This window comes from Lissotriton vulgaris, chromosome 4_1, assembly GCF_964263255.1.
Source record: "Lissotriton vulgaris chromosome 4_1, aLisVul1.2, whole genome shotgun sequence".
In the NCBI taxonomy this organism is placed as follows: Eukaryota; Metazoa; Chordata; class Amphibia; order Caudata; family Salamandridae; genus Lissotriton; species Lissotriton vulgaris.
In genome coordinates, this window is record NC_141691.1 from 1130844312 (window position 1) to 1130869651 (window position 25340).

Consider the following 25340-nt stretch of genomic DNA (forward strand, 5'->3'; position numbering starts at 1 on the left):
AACTTAGGTGTGCACTATGGGAAGCTTTGAAATGAGTCTATAGGTGGCAGCTACTACAGGAACCTAGCGTAGATTGCTTTTCTGTTTTTCCCTGGACTAGGCAGATGATTACATACATCCAGTGGTTAGTGACTGATCCCACTGCAAGAGATGCTTTGACCGCATCAACTTTAAGGGAAGGCGAATATTACTTCCTAGAGATAGCAGGACAAGGTTGCACTGATACACTACAATCTTTGTTATTTACTGACAGGGCAGGTGGGAAAATAGGTTGACGCTCAAGAGCTATTTTAAACGGATTTACACATTTTTATTTTGGTCGGGAAAGCAGCAGTAATTCCCCATAGTATTGTTGAGTAGTGCATATGACCTTGATAAATATGTCCTTTGCTTCTCTAAGGCCATTGATGGTTGGCAACATGGGCATTTTGGCACCCCAATATCACTTTATGACCCTTTCTGTCAAAGGATGTTTGGCAATGCCTATCCATGTTTTGTGTCTGCCTTTTCCATGAGACGACCTAAAGGTTGAACCTCTCATTCAGGACTTTGGGGCCCTGTGTGTGGTTTGCCATTTAGTTGATACCCAGCTTGTCCAATGCAGCAGGGCTGCATTGGAGAATTGATTTTATTTTGTAAGGACGACTCATGATTGCTTGATTAGATCGGTCCCTTTGTTTTGTCCTACCTGTTGAATTCTGACTCACTAAGTTCTTAAAGACAGCATATTGAGATGCATTTTTGCTCATCTGTGTTGGGAAGAATGTATTTGCACCATGTTTGGAGTTGGACAGGACTAAAAGAATGGACTGACCAAATATGCTCTTAGACCTTAAGAGTTAGAATGTTTTTCATAAATATTAAGCTGAACGTTTCACCTGCTGTATGCACTGGACCAATAATATCTTGAAGTAGTCTCAACAAGTTCATTTTTTCAATCTGCTCCACTGCAGGCCTGTGGCATTATTATCTAATCCTGATTTGAAGCATTAAACGTTTTCATGATAAAAGAATGTAGGCGAAAGACTACATGAGGTACTTGATCCATCAAATTAGATGTTTAGCTATCTTTGTTTTATTTGCATAATAAAATGACTTTCTAAATACGGCTGCGGCTTTATCCCGGAATAAGAGTTTATCACTGTCCACTGTCCACATTCATTCAGGCTAATTAAATGGCATGCACTGTCGGACATAAAGGCATGTGTTAAATGCATATTTTCCGATTATACAACTGTTGTCAAGATGTAATTTAAAGAGGGCGAAGGTTCCCCAAGAGCGATTAGGAACAGCCCCAAAGCTTGATTGAGATGGAGGTTGCCTAAATGTTCCTTCAAGGTCAGATTTTTTGTTCAGGTGGTCTGGTAATGGACTCCAAGTGCTTGTGACGTAATACCAACTACTTGTACGAATCCAGTAGGAGAGGCTTTTGGGGAACATTGGGTGATTTGCAGCAGTGGAGTCAGTGAGGGTATTTTACTAAAGTGTGGTGCCTGTAGATTACGTATTGTATAGTTCAAGCAAAGGTGGGATAAAATTGAAGCTTCTTCTGTATTTTAAGCCTAATAAGCTGGCATGGTGGAATGAGAAGGGAGTAATATGTGGGTCCCAGATGGAATGGAAGCCTTTTGTTATAAGTCGCCCCTCGTGGTGAAACGTCCTTGTCTAATTTGTTTGAGTTGCAGTTGTTAATCTTGAAAATGTTACTGGATTAGCAGCTCCGATAGGGCTGATTTTGATGAAGTTGCACAGGGGAGTAGCTACATACTGATAGTTGGGCCTCCAGCATACAACTGGAAATCCAGGATATGGTTGTTGTTAAACATTAACCTCTGAACTGATGATGCTGTTGGGTAATGGGCCAGTTATAGTATTACTGTATCAAGGCAAACACAAGGAGATGATGGACAGAGCACTTAAACTTTTCAGACACTCAACCCCAGTCAAACATATGGGTTGAATCCATCATCATTATTTAGCTCACTTCGCCTCCCCAGTTCATACCCAGCCATATGCAAATCAGTATTGACCCTGTTCCTCATGGGAACAGTCCAGCCCGAAGTGCCAAGCCAGGTCTTCGCTGGACCTCCTTTTGTTTGCTTTGTTCGCCCTAAATTGGCAGGGTATGCTCAGACGTGGGTCCCTTGCTCACATTACCACTGGATTGCAGCTAGCCTGGCTGATGAAGGGTGTTATCCCAAAACCAGACCCAGGATGCTTGTTTCCGGTCTAGGGAAGACCTGGCTTGGCAGCTCAGTCTGGACTGTTCCCATGTGGAACAGGGTCAAGACTGATTTGCATATGGTTGGGTCTGACCAGCGGTGGTGAAGTGAGCTAAAGAACGATGAATGATTCAACCCAGATCTGTGACTGGGGGCGAGTGTCTACAAAGGTTCAGCGCTCCGTCCATCTCCTAGGGTTTGCATAGTATTACTGTATGACATGATGTTTTTGACCTTGACCAGTTTGTCGACGTTCTCTTTGAAAGACCTAAGATTGTTTTTATGGCCTAGTTATAATTGTTCTCTTGTGAATGTTACAGGAGGTTGCCATCACAACCAGAGCTGGAATCCTGACGACAGTACCTAGTCAACCCACAATCCAAGACCCAGCCCCTGATTGAATTCAAGGACTTAGGAATGACCAAAGTGAAACAGGGAAGCTGGGGTAGGCAAAAGAGTGTAAGGGTTTCAACGAATCAGATGCTGGAAATGGCCCACATCACCCCTACACTCTTGTCCTGACATTTTTGTTAGCGCTCCAGCATTTCAGGGCCTACGGCATAAAATGAGACCTAGTGTGTGGACATGCTGTTAGTGTCGCTTACAGGGGAATCTCACACTGTTGCTGCTAATCGAGGGGATAGATGTTGTACTGTCCAGAGTCAAGCGTATCTTTTAAAACCATTTTTTAGAATTAGTCAGCTTGTAACCATTGTTTGCACATTTGAGACACTATTTTTGTTATGGCTCAATTGTTTTAGGGCCCATGGCATAAAATGAGGCCCGGTGTGCAGACAGGCACAGTAGGTGCACCACTGGCATGCCAAAGGTAAGCCTGTCTGTGCCCAAAGGGGTCCAGGAACCCTGGTTCATCACAAGCAAGTGAGTTAACTTACTCTCCCCCACAACTTCTATCTTTACGAGGGTCCCGTAATAAGAGCTGTATCCGATCTATTGACCATTTTAAAGGAGAAATCACCTGTGGATACTGTTCTCTGTCCAGTGATGAGTGATCCAAAGCTACAAATTATTGAGAAAACCAGTTGGCATATGTTTCTTATTAACTGTAGATCGCTTTCATGTCATAAGCTAGAACTCTTTGTCATTTTACAGGATGACAAACCAGATCTAGTATTCTTGACAGAAACCTGGCTGCATGCTGAATCTGGGCTAGATCTTGTTCAAGCTCTGCCCCTCAGATATTATATTCAGCGTAAAGACCGTGTAAGAAGGGTGGATTGATTATAATTATCCTTGAAGAAGAATTTAGTCGCCTTATCGAACCCACACAAATTTCAGATTGCAAAAGCTTGACTTGCGCTATTTCCTTCTCCCCTGCATTCACTTTTTCAGAAGCATAAGTGAATAGGCCTCCTCAGCCAAGTAGTACATTTCTCAAATCCCTCCTAAAGTTATTGCAAACTTGGCTAGCACTAGAGTGAACTTTTCCATACTAGGAGACTTCAATCTCCATTTGGAACATTCAGCATGTACTCAAGCCTCTGGCCTCTTACGAGATCTTTTAGGCATCCAACTGTTGCAAAGTGTGTTGGGAACCACTCACGACAAAGGCCATTTACTTGAGCCTGTTTTTTCCAATGATAATAGGGTAAAATCTCAAGATTAATTTCCAGTAACCTGGTCAGATCACTTCTTGATCTCTTTTACTCTGGAAACCCCTTCTCTGCCTTCAAACTCTAAACCAATCATTTGAAAAAATTGCCCTAGGTTCAACTGCCTATTGAGCTGCGGAAACAAGCTCTTTAGGATTCTAGGCCAACTGTAGGGTCAGACCCAACTCTAGCAAATGAAAAGATCTCCCAGTGGATCGAACTTACCTTTGACCAAGCCATTCCTCTAAAACCTCTTACTAGGCTAGCAAAAGATAAATCCCCAGCCTGGTGCACTCCTAATCTATTAAAATTGAAACAAAAATGTAAAAAACTGAATGGATTTTGAGAAATGTTTATGGGGAGGCAATTAAAAAAGCTAAGGCAGCATATTTTGAGGAATACATTAATTGTGCTGCTAACTTCTCACGCTAAATGTTTCACATTGTGAAAACTCTTCTAAAGCCCTCCTCCACTGGCACTTACCTGGAACCCTTCCCGTTATGGTGTAATGACCTCATGAGATTTTTTCAAGACAAAATTCAGAATATCTATGATATCAGTCATATCAAAAATCTTTATTGCTTGATTAATTAAAATCATACAATATAAAATCATCAACTGCTCACCCATAATAAAAAACAGTTTCTCAATTCTGAAGACCAAGACAAAATAATATGGGTGAATTTAATTCCTCTATATTACAAATCTACAATTCTTTACTTTTTATTAAAAAAATCCAGTTTCACCTCATAAAATCATAAATTATGTGCAAATTGGCCTGTGCAAATTAGATTTCTATATTAACCCATTTAAACCACCAAATTTACTATGCTCAAATCACAGACTTCTAGTTTCTCTTTTGTTAAAATCTAAAATTATGTAAAATTTGCATTCATGATTATGTCAGTTGGCTTAAAACAAATTACCAGAGCTTGTCTACAAGTTCGTACTCCTTGTATGTTAAATTAGTTTTTTAAATATGTCCTTCTTTCTTCCTTAATTTCTGGACAGATGCAAACTAAGTGGATCATATTTTGTTCCCATTGATTGCACAGTCTGCAAGGAGTCAGCGTAGATGGTTGGTGCCAAGGCATTGCATGCGTTGATTCTGGGGGATAGCCAAATCTTGCTTTAATAAATACATTTTTTCGTTTTGCAGACCAGGGTATCGCTAAATAAGGCTGCGGTTTGAGCATCTTCTACTAATTTATGGTCGCTGTTTATCTTTCAACAGCGACAATCGTTTTGTTATTCTGTTAATTGTCTTTTTTTAAGGATGCTGGAGTTATAGCCATTTCGCCAACCTTGTGTGCGGATATTTTCTTCAATGATATCGTTCAACAGTCTTCTTGAACTTGCAATTTTAGTCAGACTTGCCGGTTACCAATCCTGGCATGCTCAGTGACCTCCCTATTCGGAAACTAGATAGTCTTGCAGAGATCCTGAGGAAAGTTAAATCTGGTTCTCCTAATGACCCGACCTCCCTTATAGTTTAGGCAGAGTAGCAGACCTGAAACTTCCCACCGTGCTTGAAATGGCAAACCTTGCTTTAACTGCACGTTTTGCAGGGGGGTATGGAAACACGCCATTGTCAAAACACTCCTAAAAAAGCCTAATTGGATCCTTTCAATCTAGGAAAATCTCGCCCAAATTTTCTTCTCTTGGGGACAAGCAAAACACTAGGAAAATATGTCAATCTGACTCTATCAAATCTTTAGAGAGTCATGATATTCTGCACTCTACCCAGACTGAATTTCGACTCTACCACGGCACACAGGGTGCCCTTCTGGAGATGGTAGAAGAAGTCAAAGGGCAGCTAGAATGAGGAGGCTCAGCAGCTATTACCCTGTTAGATTTTAGCTCAGCATTTGACACAGTTAATGATGAGATCCTTGTTGTTAGTTTACAGAGTGCTGTAATCTGTGGATTAGCCCTTTCATGGCTTAAGTCCTTTCTTGAATACAGACCTTTTCAGGTTTTTGATGGAGGCTGTACGTCAAAAACCTTCCTCCTAAAATGTGGAGTATCTCAGGGCTCATCGCTGAGCCCTTCTCTTTCAAATTTTTATATGAGGTCACTTGCAGATGTTGTTCTTCCCTTCGGGATTTCGATAATCTGCTATGTAGACGATACACAACTGGTCTCCTCCCTTACACAGAATCAAGACTCCGCCCCTCCTCATTAGGCCCCTGCCTAGAGAAAGTGACCAGTTGGATGAATAGCTTCTATCTCAAACTAAATTGAGACAAAACAGAGCTTATGATCCTGGGCAACAAGCCTAAAGTCAGGATTAGCGGAGTGGTTCAGAATTCTGCTGCTTGAATACTGTACAACATACCTAGACATTAATCGGCCCGACAAGCCCTGAGTTCCCTCCAGGGCTCCCAGTGGGCAATGGGATCAAATGTAAATCACTTTGTATTGCTCACAGGGCACTTTCAGACAAAGGGTCATTGACCTACTGCTCTTTGTTATCTTCTTATTCTCCCGGGAGAACTCTACGACCCTCTAATGCACATTTGGCCAGAGTACCTAAGGTTAGAAGGGAAGAATTTGGAGGACCATCCTTCTCATACAATGTGGCTAAATTGTGGTACAGCCTTCCCGTTTTATTCCGATCTACAAAAAAGGTACTTCCATTCCAGAAGCTAATAAATACATGGCTCTTTTGGAATAGCTCCCTTTAATAAAAATTCTCTTCAACAAGTCTGTGCTGCACTAACATTGCTAGGATGCTTACAGGTAGCTACATGCTCTGCAAGTTCTTCATAGAATAGAAAAGAGTAATGACAAACGTGATATGCAGAATGCAGTGAAAAATTAGAGGGTTCAAAGAAAGAGAGAGAGAGAAGCTACTCCTCCTGTCTTGTTGAGCACTTGGTAATGGCTCCTTCACTGTTCCCGATAATCACAGCAGGTATACTCTGACCCCCTCACAAGCAGCATGAAGTAAAGGAGCAAAAAACCTAAGCAACAGTGGCTTCATCAAACATGTTACAGTCAATAGAACACAGACAAAATTACATACTTGTTTCTATAGTAGTAATAGTGATGACGGGGCAGTAGGGGGTCCTACGTACTGACTCTGGAGCTCAGGAAAATGTTGACTGAAAGAAAAACTGGAGCCAGAGCAGACAGGAGAAGCTGTAAAACTGGAGAATGCCCATTCGTCAGTACCTCCAGGAACTTGAGCTGAAGAGAGGGCAAAACAAGGGAAACAGAAGAAAACAACAAAGGTGAGGGATGGGAAGCTGGATACGGATTTGGTCAACCACGAAACAGCAGAGACATTCAACACATGTTGCCAGGTGCCATGTTTATACTTTGAATTATCATACTCCTTCTGCTGTTCTTTCCTCAGAAAGTCTTGTGGCGACCTGTAACACTGCTCTTTCCTCAGTGGTTGGCCATGTTTTCAGATCTTATCCCTGCAATGCAGACTTCTTTTCTCCATTATTTATTCCTGTTAGAACTGGGGGTCTCTAGTTGGCAGAGGTAGGTACCACTGTCCAAATAGGGACCCTTGCTTTTTGTCAGGGTAAGGAGGAAACACTCTTTAGATAACTTCTGCTCACCCCCTGGTTAGCTTGGAATGAGCAGTCACGCTTATCAAAGGCAATGTGTAAAGTATTTGTGCCAACATTCACAGTAACACAGTAAAAACACCACAAACGGACTCCACAACAGTATAGAAAAACGGTATTTTAATCTAAACAACACAGGACCAAAACGACAAAAATCCAACAAACACAGTTCAAGAATATGGTTTTAAAAGAGTTCTTAAGGTTGTGTTAAAATAATCCACAGTTGCGTCACGTTTTAGCCAACAGTACCTTTAGATGCAACAAATGTTCCAAGTGAAAGCTGTAGCATTGAAAAGCAAGCAATGCGTCACTCCTGAGACCCTGGGGAGGCGATGCGACAACACCGCTGGACACAGCGGGTGTGTTGCGGTGACTCCGGTCTCCTCTCAGGCCCTTGGAGATTCCTTCAAGCAAGGGGACACAGCACAAAGCAAAGTCCTTGCCCTCTCCTTGGCAGCAAAGCAACTGCAGGTCAGTCCAGCAAAGCAACAGCAGGACAGTCTTCCTTCTTCAGTCTTCCAGCTTTCTCCTTGGCAGAGGTTCCTTCTTGATTCCAGGATGATCTAATTTTCTGTAGTCTGGGGTCCTGTACTTATACCCCAAAAATCTTTGTTCCCTTTGTGCAGGAGGGCTCTGAGCCCAGTCTAAACCAGTTCTGGAGCACTACATTTACTTGACTCCTTCTTTCCTTTCACAGTGCAGAGCAGAAACATCAGACGCCCCACAGGAGGTGGAGCCAGCATTGTGGAGGGAAAGCACAGCCCTGGAGCACTTTGTTGACATGATTCCTGCTCTCCTTTCACAGTGCAGGGCAGAGACATTAGATGCACAACATGGGGTGGAGCCAGCACTGTGGGGGCAGGCACAGACCTATTCAGATCCCAGGTGCAACTCCTCCCTCCCATCTTGATGCAGATCTCTCTATTCACCACTGGGTGGACTCATTCTGTCCCCAGGAATCCCCCAGCCCTGTCACTCACAAACCAGACAGTCAATTCACGAACAGCCAAAGGCACACAGAAAGGTCAGACAAGAAAGCAGCTACTTTCTAAAAGTGCCGCTTTCAAACACAGGATTTAAAAACCATCCTTCCTAAAAGATGTGTTATTAAATTCTGAGTTCAGGGATACCAGACTTTAATGTCCTATCTTGCTCCTATGGGAAGATATGCAGGTAACCACTGTAACCACCTTCATATGCTTGTTGCTCCCAAAGTTAAAACCAAGAAGTACGGCGGCCGCCGCTTCTCTCATCTGGCCCCTAGCCTTTGGAATTCCCTCCCTCTTTTCATCAAGTCAAGCACTTCCCTTTCTATCTTCAGAAAACTGCTTAAGACATTTCTCTTCCCCTCCCTAGGCTAACCTGGTCAGTGTCAACTCTTCATTTTCCATCCTGTTATAAAGAGCGCCAGGAAACCTTTGGTGACAGTGCGCGTTACAAAAGTCATTTAACATAACATAACCAGCATTACCTATGATAGCCTATGGGCAAGATAGCCTTACAATAGTGAAAAACGAAAATGGCTGTAATTCACCACCAGAGCATGTCACCTGCACTAGTACATGCTCTATCTTTCACATACACTGCACCCTGCCCAAGGGGGTACCTTGGGCTTCCATACGGGTGACCAATGTGTACAGAAAGGAAAGGGTGAGGCCTGGTCAGTGGGGACACTGGCCAGGTTGACATGGCAGTTCACAGACTGCACACAGGCACTGCGGTGGCAGGCCTGAGACTCCATTTTAGGGCTACTCATGTGGGTGGCACAATCAAGGCTGCAGGCCCACTAGTAGCATTTGTATCAACAGCCCTGGCACACTCAGTGCACTTTACTAGGGAATTCTTGGTGAGACAAATATGGCAATCATGGATAACCAATTACAATCACAATTTACACAGAGAGCATATGCACTTTAGCACTGATCAGCAGTGGTAAAGTGCCCAGAGTCCTATTGCCAACAACCACAGGTCATGAAAAACAAGGGAGGAAGAAGCAAAAAGTTTGGGGATAACTGCAAAAAGGGCCATTTCCAACAATTCCTATTAACGGTGGTATGCCATTCATCCACACTTCAGACATGGATCAGGGTAGAAGCACCTCTCAAATTAGGTAAGCTGTTGTCATCTGGCCTAAACGAAGAGAAAATAGTGATATAACGTGTTTGTTTCAAATTTTAATAGCATTAAGCTCACAGTAGTTGATACACATAGTCTTAGTTCTCCTTGAAGAACAGGGATACAGAATACAGGTAACAATCCTGGTGATGTTGAATGTCATATAAAACCCATGACTTGGTAGAATTTTTAGTGATGTCGTTTTTAATTCCTTACCCTCCCACTGAGTAAGTGAATAGCTTTTCCCACGAGGAATGATTGAGTCAGGCACCAGATCAATAAAACAAACATAGGGTCTATGAGGAGGTAGTCATTTTGTTCCTTTTTCACAAAAATACATCAGCAAGATCTTGAAATACTAGTGAAAAAGGTATTTCCTCAGGAAAGGGATCAGAGGAGGTGATGACTGCAACATTCTTCTTTGCCGGGAAGCTTTGCTTCTGGGACTCAGGACAAGAGAAGCATATTGTTTCACTTGCCCAATCTGTACGTGGGCTATGTTTTTGTAGCCATGGGGAACCCAACATTATGGAAAAGGGTGGTGCATTAATTAAATAGAATGTTGCTATTTGCAAATGTAGCAATCTAGAGAGAGTAGACCTTGGATCATGTGAAGGGAGCCTACTCGTTCTAAGAGAAAATCTTTTTTCTTAAACAGAACTCTCACTCACTGAATGTTCTTCAGGTACATGCTTCATCATCGAGTTTTTCCAGATCCTGTGAGGACGGGGGCATGCTATAACCTTTTTTCCTTGCAAGAAAAAAGGGTGTGGGATCTATATGAAGTGCTGGTTAAAATTGCCTAGGCAGTGTTTATATCAGTGTTTATTCCAGGGTCCTTCTGGTAAGATTTTAAACTAGGGAAGATGGGTTGAATTGAGTTATTATCACTCCTTAGCCCTAAATATGATCAACTAGTTTCTGCCACATATCCCAAATTCAGTGGCTTTCATCAGGATCTTCTTATCTCTAAGTTCTTCTTTTAGTCGAACTAAAAATTCAGTGGTAATTGCTTTATCTGTACAAAAGGTCTGTGCCATGTTTTGCCTATGTATGACACCAGTTCCTTGTTTCGTCATAAATAAATCCATATGGACCTCTTGCTCAGTTTGCTTCCTTTCAGAGATCTCTTTAAATTCAGAAGAAATGTATCATCATTTTGTAAATCTACATGTTTTTAGGATCATTGGTGTTGCCCCTGTAAGGGCATCATTAGTCATAAGGGATAACAGAGGGTGACCTTTGATATCTCAGGATGGAATTGGTAAGGACTGGACAGAAAATGGGCCTGGCACCTAGCCAAAAATGCATTAAATGCTTTTGGATCACCACTAAACTTTTCAGGAGGTGTTTTTACAATTCCATTTGAGTCAGGTGTAATCAGTGGTGGAGTAGAAGCACAGGGAAGTATGAATGCTCACTTAATCAATCAATCATTCAGTGAACTTATAAAGCGCGCTACTTACCGGTGAGGAGCCTTCTGAAGGTGAGCAGGTCTTGGGTCTGCCGTAGATGGGTGGGGAGGATGTTCCAGGTCTTGGCGGCGTGGAAGGAGAAGGATCTGCCGGCGGAGGTCGTTCGTTGGATGCGTGGGACGGCGGCGAGGGTGAGGCTGGTGGAGCGGAGCTGTCGGGAGGGGGTGTAGAAGTTGAGTCTGTCATTCAGGTAGGCTGGTCCGGTGTTGTGGAGTGAGGAGTTTTGAAGGTGATCCTTTTTGTTGACGGGGAGCCAGTGCAGGTCTCTGAGGTGGGAGGTGATGTGGCTGTGGCGGGGGACGTTGAGGATCAGTCAGGCTGAGGCGTTCTGGATGCGTTGTAGTCGCCACAGGTCCTTGGCCGGGATTCCTGCATAGAGTGCGTTGCTGTAGTCCAGCCTGCTGCTGACGAGGGCTTGGGTTACTGTTCTTCTGGGTCCGGTCGGGATCCATTTGTAGATCTTGCGTAGCATGTGGAGGGTGTTGTAGCAGGAGGAGGCGACAGCGTTGACCTGCTTTGACATGGATAGGGAGGAGTCGAGGATAAACCCTAGGTTGCGTGCGTGGTCCGTGGGTGTTGGAGCTGCTCCCAGTGTGGTCGGCCACCAGGAGTTGTACCACGCAGAGGGGGTAGGGCCTAGGATTAGGACCTCCGTCTTGTCCGAGTTCAGTTTCAGGCGGCTGCTCCTCATCCACTCGGTGGTGTCCTTCATCCATTCGTTGAGGTTGGTTCTGGCGGTGTGCGGTTCCTTGGTGAGGGAGAGGATGAGCTGGGTCTCAGTCTCAGTACCGAAGGTAGAGGGCAACGCCTGACCAAAAGGATTAGGAGATTCATTTAGTGACAAAGGTATTGCACAATTCTGAAGGTGATTTATCAAATCAAGTAACTAGGATAATTCTGTTCTTGTAGTTCTTAAATGTTTCTTAATCTCTTCTAAAGTTTGAGTCTGGGAGGTTTCGGATTTGGTAACCGGATCAATAGCCTAGCAAATTGTCATGGTGGAAGTTGTGTCCTGATGATAATCCCAAGTCACTCCGCAATCTAAAGCCTATCCCTGATAGAATACAGGGACTATTGAAGGATCAAAGGTAAATAATGAAGATGGGGTAGGTAAGAGAAAAACCAACATATCTGTATAATCTGTCCATTGAAGAAACCCTATGCTGGCCTCTCAGATCTTTGATTGTAGGAAACAGCATCACATAAATATCAATGTAACATTTGTAATAGTTCACACAGTGTTCGTATTTATATATGCCATTAGAACATTGGAATGTTGAGTACGTCATTGAAGACAATAGAGTGCTCCGGGCTTCTAATGGCCGGTAAAAGATTGGAGAACAACATTTCAATGTTTTTTTTATTTCACAACAGTTGCTGTGAACAAGGCCTCTCAGACCGCGAAGGGATTTAAACCCCTTCAGGCTCCGAGAGGCCTTCATTATCACAAATTAGAACATTCTGCACTCTATGGGCGAAATGTTCTAATATCCTAAGAGCCCTCCGTAGTGTGCTCTCCCAGCCATCAAAGACCCGCTCCCATGTTAAAGGCCCTCATCTAATGCTGGAGCTGGCCTTTAATGGCCGGTAGAGCCCACTATGTCAGGCTCTAAGGCTATAATACACAAACAGTTGTTTTCATCAGTTGGAGAAGTACTCTTCAGTAATCAAAGTTCACTTGTTAATGGCAAGGGTAGCGAAAAGGGTGTGCTGTAAAACAACAGCAGGGCCTCTGGGGATAGTTGGTGGTAACTTACCAAGACCCCGAAGCCTACCAACCACATGTAACATTACCAACAATATTGTGGAGGTCTGTATTTGATATGGGCTGGTCTGACCCCAGAAGTAGAGGCATCACCCTGCCCGCCATTTTAGACTGAGGATGAAGCATCCAGAGCCTCAGTACCTTTTACCTCAGCTTCCAAAATGGACCCTGCCATGCCTCAGGCATTTCTAGCTTCCTTGAAATTTGTGGATGCTAGAGATTTGAATAATTTTGACAGCAATATGTGTAGCGATGCTTCATATTGTGGATGAAGACTAGGAGGCATTTTACTATTACCCCAATTTTGAAGCATGCTTGTCACCTGTGATGAATGCCTCCAGCAATGTTTTCAGTGTGGCTAGCTTAAACCTCCTCTTTGCGTTAGCTGATGTTGTTGAGGTTGCATGCATCATTAAGTTGCTCTGTGGTCGGCAACTGAAGAAGATATTTTCTAGGTTCACTTCTTGTCAGTCTAACTGAGTAATGTCATTGTAGGGTAAGAACAGCTGGCTAGGAACTAATAGGTTAGTGTGGTTATCTAGTCCATTTAGTTTACATTCAGATTGCCTTGCTTACAATGAAGATATTGACTAAGGGATATGATATCTCATGGACAACTCGAAGATTGGTAGATGAAAGGAGGGTGACGTTGTAAGAGATGGTTGTAAGAAAAATCTTATTAGAGAGTGTCCTTGGAATGATGCTGTTGGCTAGGTTTGTCCAAGTAGGATATGGAGGGTACATTTGTGTGTAACTGACTTTTGAGGGATGGGAGTGGAATGTTTTGAAAGATCAATAGTTAGCTAGAAAATGGCACCACTTACTGAACCTATGACTCTAACATTTTTGTTACTTGGGTACACCATAGTATACTGTCAGTTCAGGGTCAGTCACTGACCAAGACTGCCAGCTAACTCTATGGGGAAGAGTGCAAAAGTGTGGGTAATATTTTGTTTGTTTATGCTGATATTCTAGGCATAACAGTCCTCATCAGGCTATTTAGTTACCCTGCATCATTTCATTTTCACACTATAATGCAAGTGTAAGGTTTCACTACTGACTGACTGACTGGCTGTTGGGGGTAATTCCTGATGTTACTTCCTATCTCTTTGCCATGCAAAAACTGCCTTTATTTCAAAATTAGACCATCCTTCTTGTTCAGGAAATTTGATTTAAGGCTGGTTCTTGATGTAATTAATTTTCTGTCCCCATTCATTACATAGATTTATAGAAGGCTGGATTTAAAGAGTTTAGTTGTATCCGTGTTAGGATTGCTCCTTCACAACTAGTACTTGTGAGCTTTAGGCTACGGTCACGATTATATCTAACCCTTCTATGATGGCCCCTCAGTACTTAAGGAGGTGGGATATTTTGTGGGTAATCTCTAATAAATCCTTTCTTTGTTTAAAATATGCACATCTCTGTACTAATCATCAAGTTTCCTAATATTATAGAGAAACCAGGAACACCCACTTTCTGTTATTTCGATGTTTGCATTTATTTGACTAGATGTCTAACACTAGATTACTGTGTTCATATGCTGTAGTAGAACAAGGAACTCTCCACCTCTCTTACATATTAACTATTTGTCCTCTCCTTTTAATTTTAAAAACAGGGTGAAGAAAAAATGGTTTCTGAGAAAAGCCTTCATTCTCCGCTGTCACCATCTTTGGTCCCTGATCATTTGAAATGTAATATTCTTAAAGCTCAGATAGATGCTGTTTTCCGAGTGGGAGCGCAGGTATGTAGTTGTTCAAAAAAACTAACACTTAATGGCAGATATTTGTAGCATATTAACTTTGCAATTCCACCTAAAAATAACTTTTTGTGACTGACCATAAAAAAGTCTCCACACTTCTTCATCTGAATATTTTAGTCATTATCCCTGAAATCTGTAATGATTCAACATGTCGCAAAACACTTCTGAGCTGGTACACGATTTATGTATTGATTCAAGTATCAATTCAAATTAGCATGAAGCTTTTATTTTTGTTTAAAAATTGTTGATTTTTTTGTATCTACTCTTTTTTCCAACCAGTGGGGTGACTCTCTATGACTTTCTGAGCAGTGGAGTAACATTAGCTCCCGCAGCCCCATAGCTGCTGGGGGCCTGAATACAGGAGGGGCCCTCGGCTCAATACACTGGCCCCCTCAAGATTCTTTATGCTATTGCATCTGAGCCATGTTTATCATTCCCCCTTACTCCAAGAAACATTGAAATGTCAAGTATTTATCTGATCAATTTATGCTTTCTCTTCTGTGCAGCTCTCTAATACCCATTGTGCTTTATAAAACTTTGAAAATAAGTTAATTGTTAAAGATAGTGTAGCCACTGCTGTGAAACTGTGGCTAAGGAAACCCTTTCTAGGATATAGTGATTTAAGAATACTTGATCTCTCCCTGTAAGGTCATACATTTTGCCATGGTGGCTGCTTTTGTACTAATCCTGTTCAGATCACAATCCAATAATGTAAGGGGATGATGTCCAAGATTTTTTTGATCAACTATTTCAAGCAATTCTCAACATTAACGGGGTATCTCTATTGATATCACTTCCATATCAATGACTCTTTTGGGGAGCATCTAGGCATGGTATGCACCCTGCAGATTTTTTGTCAATGGGACATTTTAAAAACAGTCTGATCAGTTTAAAAGGACTATACATTGTTTCATTTTATATGAAGTTATAATGAACTAAATAGAGCACATTAACTATATGGGATCTCTTGCTGTTGTGACTGATTAAGGGAAAGGGAGAAGTGCAATCTTATTCTGATATTAGTTAGCAAATCCAAATGTTAAGTGCTTTCCTAAATTGAAGATGGTTATGAATCAGTCTAACATTTTTAGGCAGTGACTTCCATAAAGAAAGTGCCAGTACTGAATACAAATGGCACTTAAATGAGCCCTGTGACATCTTGGAGTTTGCTGAACAAAGAGATCTGCCCAGACGGTATTTGACACAGCTTTGGACCAAAACTGAAATGAAATGAAATGAAATGAAAATTATATTTATATAGCGCATAAACTACCCTGAGGCCTCACAGCGCTGGTGGCTAGAATCAGAAAAGCAACAGAGCAGGTACTAGCAGATGGTTACAAACAGATGAGTTTTTAAATGCTTTCTAAATGCCAACAAATTGCTATTTTTTCTGAGGTTGAGGGGAAGGGAATTCCAGATTTTTGCGGCATTGAAAGAAATCGAACGGCCACCCCAACGGGCCTTGTTTATCTTATTGGAGGTGGCCAGATGTAATGAGCTGGAACGCAGGGCTCTGTGGGGAAGATAGGGAGTGACTAGAGGATACATTATAGCTGGACCAGTCCTCCACATAGCTTTCTGAGTCAAACAAATGGCTTTAAACTGTATCCTGGCTGCAATAGGGAGCCAATGCAGTTTCTTCAGGGCAGGTTTGGCAGACCGCCAGCGTGGTATTTGATAGAGCAGTCGGGCTGCGCAATTCTGTGTGACCTGAAGCTTGTTAATTGCAGCCTGGTGGGCTCCCAGATAGAGAGCGTTACCATAGTCCAGGCGAGAGAGTATCAAGGCCTGGACCATGATTCTCCTCGCCTGAAACGGAAGCAAAGGGAGAATCTTCTGGAGCATTCTCATCAGACCATAACAGGTGGATGAGGTTTTGGTGGCCTGAAAAGTAAAATCAAGGGAACTGTCCAACCAAATTCCCAGGCTCTTTATCTGTGTCTTGGGGGAGAGGGAGGGGGGGTCCCAAACAGGTTGGCCATAGGGGGGCGAAAATGTTGGGCGATGGATTGCCTAGCAACATAATTTCTGTTTTTTCCCCATTTAGTCTAAGCAGGAGAGTTCCATCCATCTGGCTACTGCCTCTAAACAGGGACCTAGGGCCAGATGTAGGTAAGTATATTTTACCGACTCATAAATACAGAATTTTACCGATTCGGTATTTATGAATCGGTAAAATTGAAGGAGGGAGATTTAGGTAAATTCGGTAATTGAATTACCGAATCTCTAAAAATCGGTATTTACCGAATCGGTAAATACCGATTCGGTAATGCCCATTGATTCCTATGGGCCTTGAAGCCTATAGGAATCAATGGGCATTACCGAATCGGTAATTACCGATTCAGTAAATACCGAATCCTGCAAGGGTGCAGGGGGTGTCACTTTGACACCCTCTAGCACCCCAAATACAGGCATGTGTGCCATGTGGCACACAGACATGCCCTAAGGGCATGTCTGTCTGTCACATGGCATAGGTGTGCATGCACACATGTGCATGCACACTGGATTCGGTATTTTACCATCCAATTGGATTGGGTGGTAAAATACCGAATCTGTAAGGCCTTTGGGACTCAGAAGAGTCCCACCTACATCAGGAAGTTACCGAATCGGTAAAAATACCGATTCGGTATTTTACCGATTCGGTAAATTTACCGAATCGGTAAAATAGGGCCCTTACATCACAAATACCCATTTACCGGTCGGTAATGGCCGAAATCGGCCGTTACCGGTCGGTAAATGGCCTCCTACATCTCGCCCCTAGAGTGCTAGACGACCCCTCAGCTTGGTTTACTGAAACCACAAGCTGGGTGTTGTCTGCATAGGTGACAATTCTAATGCCAAATGGATGGACTAACTCCGCCAGAGGCCTCATATAAACATTGAAAAGTGTGGGGCTCAGGGCAGAGCCCTGAGGAACCCCACAGCTAAGTGGTTGCTTGGTGGAAATGGCTTCTCCCTCAGAGACCTGGAAGAAGCGCTCATCGAGGAAGGAGACAAGCCAAATCAGTGCTGCGCCCGACACTCCCATGCCACTAAGTCGGTGTACTAAAATGGCATGGTTAACCGTGTCGAACGCAGCACTGAGATCTAATAGAATGATGGCTGCCTTCCCTCCCCGGTCCAGCAAACTCCTTGTTTCCTCTGTCACTGCCAACAGGGCTGTCTCAGTCCCATGTTGGGGACGTAAACTCGTCTGAGAAGTACACAGCAGGTTGTTAGACTCTAAATACTCAACTAAGATGTTATTAATGTGCTTCTCAGCCAATTTGCTCATCGAGGGCAAAAGTGAGATAGGGCGATAGCTGGATAAATTGCATTGATCCAGATGGGGTTTCTTTAAAAGAGCCCTGACCATTGCACATTTCCATGATGTAGGGACTACGCCCGAGGCAATTGAGGTGTTGAGAACATCAATGATAGCTGGACGAATCGAGTCAATGACTGAAATGAGCTATTGTGGAGGTGCTGGGTCCATAGGGGATCCTGAGGAGACTTTGGGAATTATTTTGTCCAGAGAGAAGGTATCTAGGGGGGTAAATTGTTCCAGCATGCAGGTGGCCGGGATACTAGGGCTAGCTATTGCAGCTGCATCTAGCTCAGAATCACCGGAGGCAAAGGAGGCATAAATAGTTTGAATCTTCTGGCAGAAGAATGTTGCTAAGTTATTGCAGCGTGCAAGTGCTCCTTCTGATGGTACTGATTCTTGGAGGGAGTAATCAACGTTTTGGCTATCTGAAAGATTTCCTTTGGTGAGTTGGCAGCTGTATTTATTTTTGTTTCGTAGAAGAGAGCTTGTGCGGCCTTGATTTCGGTTTTGTATAACCAAATTGCTATTCTATATTCTGCCTTCCTGCACTGGGAGCGATCTTGTCTCCAGTTCCTCTCTAGCCTGCGACAAGATTGTTTTAAGTCCTTCAGTTTGGGTGTGAACCATGGGGCTACTTTTTGCCTCTTTATGCAGTGCATGGATTCCGTAGGAAGGACTAAGTCAAGGGAATTTTGGATCCAGTTGTTAAAATTACTGCTGGCCGTGTTGGGGTTAGGAACCTTCAAGGGTTTAAGGTCAGCAAGAGCAGATTCCCATAGAGTGGAGGAGAGTTTAGACCACTTTCTGCTCCACTGTTTTTTAGGTTCTTGGACAGATAAAGACCTCCCTGTTACCCAGGTCAAAGGTATTAAATAGTGGTCTGTCCAGGGGAGTGGCAAGGGCATTTAAGTGGTCAGGGTTTTGATGTTACTAAACACATGATCTAAGAGATGACCATTATTATGTGTCGGAGAAAACCCTTTTTGTACCAAGTCAATCGCTTGAAGGCTCAGCCGAAGATTATTGGCTGAGAGATCGAGAGAGTTGGCTAAGTGTAGATTTAAATCGCCCAGCACAGTGAAGTTGGCCGAAGTAAGCGCTAAATTAGCAGCTAGGTCAGCAAGGTTCGAAATAAACTGACCTAAAGCTCCTGGCGGTCGATAAATGAAAAGACCTGAGAGGGTATTTATCGGGGAGAATTCTAGCGAAAAGGACATACTTTTGCAGTCTAAGAGTGTGGTAGAGGTAATACGACACTTATATAGATCTTTGTAAATAATGGCTAGACCGCCTCCTCTACCGATAGTACGGTCGGCTCTCTTTATTGTGTAGCCTTGGGGGACTGCCCACACAATGGCCGGGTCAGCTTCTAATTGGAGCCAAGTCTCCGTTAGGAAAAGTACGTCTGACTTAAGTTCTTCTATTAATAGAGCTATCTCAGTGCAATGTTTAAGCAATGATCTACAGTTAAGAAGGAACATCTTCCATATACTGCAATTAGAGTGTCTGCCGATAGTGATGGGTGACAACTTCCAATTGCAGTATGTGCAGTGGGTCGTAGCGTCCGTGAGGCGCATAGAATGTAAGCATTTTGAGTTGACAGGAGGACTTAACTCACATAGGCGTGAGGAGTCGTAGGTGTATAGGCTCCCGGCCCCAGGACCAGGGTTTATGGCCCCTGGACCCGGCTGGGCGCGGATTGGCGCAGACTGGCTTCCCTTAGGCGCGCCTTCGGCGCCCCAGCAGCGTGCCCGCTGCGCGTGTCCGCTGCGCGGCGGTGTCATATGCCCTTATGTAGATTGGGTTCCTAGAAAAGCTGGAGTGTCACCCTGCCAAGATGGCCGCCCGCTAATGGCACCACCAGGAAGCGCTATGCACTGTGATCTCCCTCCACACAATCAGCACCAATTAGCTGTGATGGACCGGGGAGTCAGCACGCGATTAGGAAGTGCCCAAAATCAATTTTAAAAAAGGTGAGTGGCAAGTTAAAACAATGGCAGCAATATAGTAATTGCCACTATAGCGCTAGCGCAGCAATGACCTGAAGAACTCGGATTCTTGATTTAGATCAAAACTAAGGAGCCGTTCTGTAAAAAGAACTCAGAACAAGGCAGAGCACTTTAAAGGAAATGTGTTCTTCAGTAGGAAGCCAATAAAAGGGTTTAAGAACTTGAGCCAATGAGCAAAGTCTGGACACTGATAACCATGCAATATACCTGGTTTTGGACTGGCTCGAAACAGCCAAAAAGATGCCCTTCAATGCCTAAGTAAAGGTGATTACTGTAATCCAGAAGTGAGCCAATATGGGTGTTCATGGTTAGTCATCTAATTTCCATGGAGAAGGTTATAGAAGTAATGAGAAGAGTTTCCTCATATGAAAGTTGCAATAGAAAGTAGCTGCTGCGACTTGGGAGTCCATGTGAAGCATATCATCTGTTTTTATTCCAAGGATGTTACCTTACTTCATCAAAGAGAAAAATCGGCTGTACATAAACTAAATTACTAATTAAAATGATGGCTGCGAAAATGTAAGACTTCTGTCTTGTCTATGTTAAATTTGAATCCATGCGTACCCATCCAATTGCGCATTGCTAATATGCATTATTGTAGAGCCTGGTCCATTCCTCCAATTTTCATGGGAGTCGAGAACTGCCAGCGTAGATGAATAAAATGAGACTTTGAGATTATATGAGTTTAGTTAACATTCACACATAAAGGTTTAGAAGGTAAAGCTGGACAGTGGGTAACTCCAGATGAAATCAGGTAAACCTGGGCAGTAGATGATCCCAAGATAATTTTCAGGCTTCTTTCCATTAGAAAGGAGGCCAGCCATTTAATACTAACCCCATTTCCAATTTACTAAACTGCTCAATGAGCAAGTTGCAACTAGCAGTGTGAAAAGCTCCTGATAATGTTAAAGAATTAGTGCATTGTCACTGTTGACATCAGCCACAATGTTACATTTTCCAATTAATCACTTGTTTGGGAAATGGAAATGTACTTAGGTCCCAGTGATGATGTAAACATCTGAGGCATTACGTACATCAGTTTGTATCTTTACTCTGTGAACAAGCATTGTTAATTTAGTTTTTCATGTTGGATGAGCCACTAAACTAGAAGTTAGTTTAGAGCGATCTACCTCTTACAATCTCTGAATGTCCTTTTCTTTTGCAGGAATTTGTATACTATCAATATTTCCAATTTGTATTAAATCCACTAGGGGCATTGCTGTCTTTACGGTTATAAAAAAAATTGTTTCAGTTCAATGAGAAACATTATTGGTAAAGCCAATAGGTCTGGGTTTATTGTGCGAGAGCATTAATGCAAGACAGGAAACAAAAGACAGATTGTAGTGACGAGACCTTGCCATCCAAACATACCTCTTCTTTCTAATTCAAATTAATGTTAGCTGGCAAGGGAGCATTCATTCCAGCCCTCCTTTAGTTTGTGTGACATAGAAAGGAAGGACCCGAATTAATGGTTCAGGACTGCCCCCTTCCATTGCTTTGGAACAAAATACCTTGTATTAGTGACACTTATGAGAAGGTGCCGGGATGCAAGGGATGAGAGGGAGGGAGAATGAGTGCACATAGGAGGGAAGGAGTTTTCAGAGGATGGTACGGACAGGATTTGGGAAGGAGGTAGAGGTGGGAGTGAGATTCAAGAGGGTGGGTGAAGGGGTAATGAGTAACTCACAGGAGAAGGAGTGTGGGAGAGGACAGAACAGAGAGGACGAATAGTGGAGGAACAGAGCAAGAAACACTGGAGGGAACATGGAGCAGAAGACACAGACAGCTATAGTTGTGAAATATTCTATCACACAGGTCAGTGTCAGTGGTCAAATACAAAGGCTAAAAGATACACCCATGCAGCCTATCGCCCTACCTTTAGGTGCAAGATGAATGCTGCCAGTACTCCGCAAAAATTTGACTGACAAAACCTCATGCCACGGGATGAAAGAGACTGGTCAAAGGCAGCCAATGGTTGAAAGGGGAAGACCGCAAGCCTAGTCTGTGTATGGTTTAGGCAATAGGTCATTTTGGCAGCTGCATTGTCCAAACCCTGACCTAAAATGAATACAGTGAAGAACACCCTGTCAGAGTGGGACAAAACGTCAAATCTATTGTTTAGTTAACTCATGTCTCACTTTAAGGTTCTGGCATTTGTTGCCAGAATACACATAAATTAAGTCCTGTCAACATCTTTTCTTTTCCTATTTCATTTTCAGAGACATCTGCTTTCTCCCATTTCCCTGTATAATACTTAGTCAGTTGTTGTGACTATGGCTACATTTCTCCTGAGCATGGAGCTGGTGTATTCATTGTCTCTCCTAGAAGGACTCTTGAGATCATTTACCATGGCTAGCGGTGTACCAACCATGCATATTGCGGGAGATTATATAGATCATATGCACTAACTTCTTGTATCAAGTACATGCGGTGTTGTGTGTGTATGCCATATTCGTGTCTACCAAATCTTGTAACACCATGCCCACCTTTTATTATTAGCTATGCAGTTTATGATATTTCATGTTCACATGCATATATATGACGTTTTTGCTTATTAGTCAAATTAAGCTTGACCATTAGTACCATAAGGCAAATGACATAAACAAGTATGCCAGTAGGCCGTATGTTTTCTCTATAGTTTCTTGTGGTAATATTGTTGCACATGTTGTGAGGATGAAAACACCGCCTGACTCGTCCAGGGAGCTGAACTTTCAAAGAGCATCTAGCATTTTCTCCATAAGCAGCCCAGCACTACCAGTGCGCTATGTGAGCCTCAGCTGTATTAAGCCACATGCAGGTATTCGGTTGTCACTTGCTCAGTCGGTGACTGGACTGATTGTCTAGGTATGAGTCCTGCCTATATTATGACCTGAAGAAGGAGTCACGGGCCTCATAGTTTTTCTCTGGTCCACATGACTCATAGGTAGACCTTTGCATCCTGGTGGCTAAGAGGATCCTATCTGGTGTGACCAAAATCATTGACACAAATCAATTGGCTGTTCCTTTGTTGGTCTTCGGTGCAGTGGATTCATTAAAACTAGCTAAGCCATTCATTGCAATCAATTACATTAAAGTGCATGTTCTCTAACTATCACTCCTCTTCCCACCTTTAAATAACTAGGCACAGCGACCGTAGACTGCAAAAGACCACCAATCTGCCCATTCACGCTCAACTCCAAAATCACTCACACATGGGTCTCACTGCGATTCAACACTCTCCCAACCAGTCACTCCTCTACAGTGTGGAGTGCTGTGCATCTGCTAATATGCTTAGGCTCCTCATTGGGGGTATCTAGTGGTATACAACTAATTATAACACAATACAATACATATCCTGCATGAATTAAATATTGACCCTATTGAACTGTCACATGGAAGGATGGAGAAAGTAAACTGTAAAGAAAGATTGTCAGTCCAGTGAGAGCAGGAAATGGATACTGAGGAAGTCACGTTTCAGATTTACTCTGGAACACATGGACAATGGGTCTCTGTTGCCTGCTTGTAAGTGTGGCGGGGTGAGGAAATCATTAGCCAGTTATACAGTACCATTACCCATGACACCTAAGGAGCATGGACTCCTGATCCAAATTTAGTACATTTATTATAAAGCCAAGAAAAATTGAACATACAAACACCTCAAGACGAGAGTGTAAAGGTACATGGGCACTAATACAAAACCAAACCTATGAGTGGCATTTAAGCAGTGCAACATGCACAAAATGACCAACTCAAGAATCAGCACACAGATAATGATTGCGCCAACATCAAGAGCCCCCTTCATTGTGTGATTCGTAGACAAAAAGCATTAGTCTGTCCCTGCACTACTACTAGCGTGACAACCTTAATTAACATTTTCCCAGGCAAGTCCTCAGAAAGGTGTCAGCATGTGAAGTCTTCCTACGCAACACATTCACGTTGAATGGGTCGAGTAGCATAAAGCTACTGCGCTCGTTCTAAGATTCTCCCCTCTTTCCAGGTAAGGCAGAAGTCCCCCGAACTCTGTCCCTAATCCCAAAACAAAAGTTAAAAATCACACTCCCAAACACATCACAAGACCTCCTCATTCATTCAAACCCCTCCTAGCAGGTAACTTTCCATGAGGCAATGGTGCTTCCAGGCTCTTGCTTGATGACCTTAGTTCCCAGGCCTTCTCAGACGAGAAAGAACACCTCCTACATTATCAGCACCGCTGTTCATAGGCATCTTCTCCTCCCTATGTCTGTCTAGCTACTGAAACAAAGACGTTATTCTAACTAACGAGGTCAAATTCTTGCACCTGCAACAGAGACATGAAGAAAGGAAATTTCCACATGTACATGAATTCTTCAATTGAGCGAGCAGAGAGAAACAAAAGTTAGGCCTTCCAAGTTCAGCTAACATAGGAACAATACACACGCTTAGAATAGATGTATATACGAGTCATTCATATCCACGTTATATGAACATTAGTATCAAAACAGTCATTAGTCATTAATATACTTTTACACATTCATGATTTCATATAAGCACATGGAATTATAACATTATTTCTTTGGCTCACATAAAGAAAATAGTACATCACCCCACTTACATGTTATTACAATACACAATCTAATGACCTAATGTCAATACGACAACAGACTATATGTGGATGCAAACTATTTGTGATTATAATGCCCCCTACAATTGGAATAGCAAAATTGTGCTCTATCAATACCTACTCAGAGGTTAAATCACACAGGGTCCCAAGGAGAAGACTTGTAAAATCAGACAGGATGACACTGCAGATATAGGTCTTTATTTAGAGATTGGCGGATGGGATACTCCATCGCACATTGGCAGATATCCTGTTCACTATAGTATAACTGCATTATAGCCTGAGGCACCTCAAGAGCGGTGGATGGGATATTTGTCGGGTTTTGGCAGAGTATCCAATCCGCCATGCTCTAAATAAGGCCCATGGTTTGGAAAAGAAACTGACAGCACACACGCACTTGTTTTCATAATCGTTGCTCATGTACTTTGAAACCTTGTGGGATGTTATTATGCATGCAGTGTTTAATAGATTCAGCGGATAATTTTTTTATTTAGTCTCAGCGTGCATAATGAGCCATCGTTTTTCAAATAAAAAAATATATTTGGTCTGTTAGTGTGTATACAGGGCATTAAGTAAGCAGCGCGTATGTTTTCCGAAGGCACCTGAGCAGTCTTCATCATTTGCTTGGGAGTCCTGACGAGCACTAGGGGAAATCAAAGCTGCTTGCAATCATTGATCTATGGTATTAATATCTGATGTAAATTCACTTCATTAAAAAGCTTCAGTAAATTTCCTAGGCTGCGGCAGACCAGGAAAATCACACCGAAGAGAAAAGCAACACGACATGTAGACGTTTTGCAACATTAAAAAGCAACAGAGGTGTGTAATTTAAAGTAGAATAATGACCGAGCCTCGGCAGATGTGGGAGTGTGCTCTAAAGTTTTATTTTATGGCGTACAAAAAAATTGATGC

The 25340-nt window shown here is 42.8% G+C and overlaps 1 protein-coding gene across 1 annotated transcript in view; it reads left to right on the top strand.

Annotated features, from left to right (window-relative positions):
• Positions 1–14395: 14395 nt before the first annotated feature.
• Positions 14396–25340, top strand: part of LOC147722977 (band 4.1-like protein 4B) — a 747062-nt gene continuing 736117 nt past the window's right edge. The window contains exon 1 of the mRNA XM_086965373.1: positions 14396–14515. Coding sequence (XP_086821499.1) covers positions 14402–14515 — 114 coding nt within the window. The 5' untranslated portion in view covers positions 14396–14401. The remainder of the gene's footprint in view (positions 14516–25340) is intronic.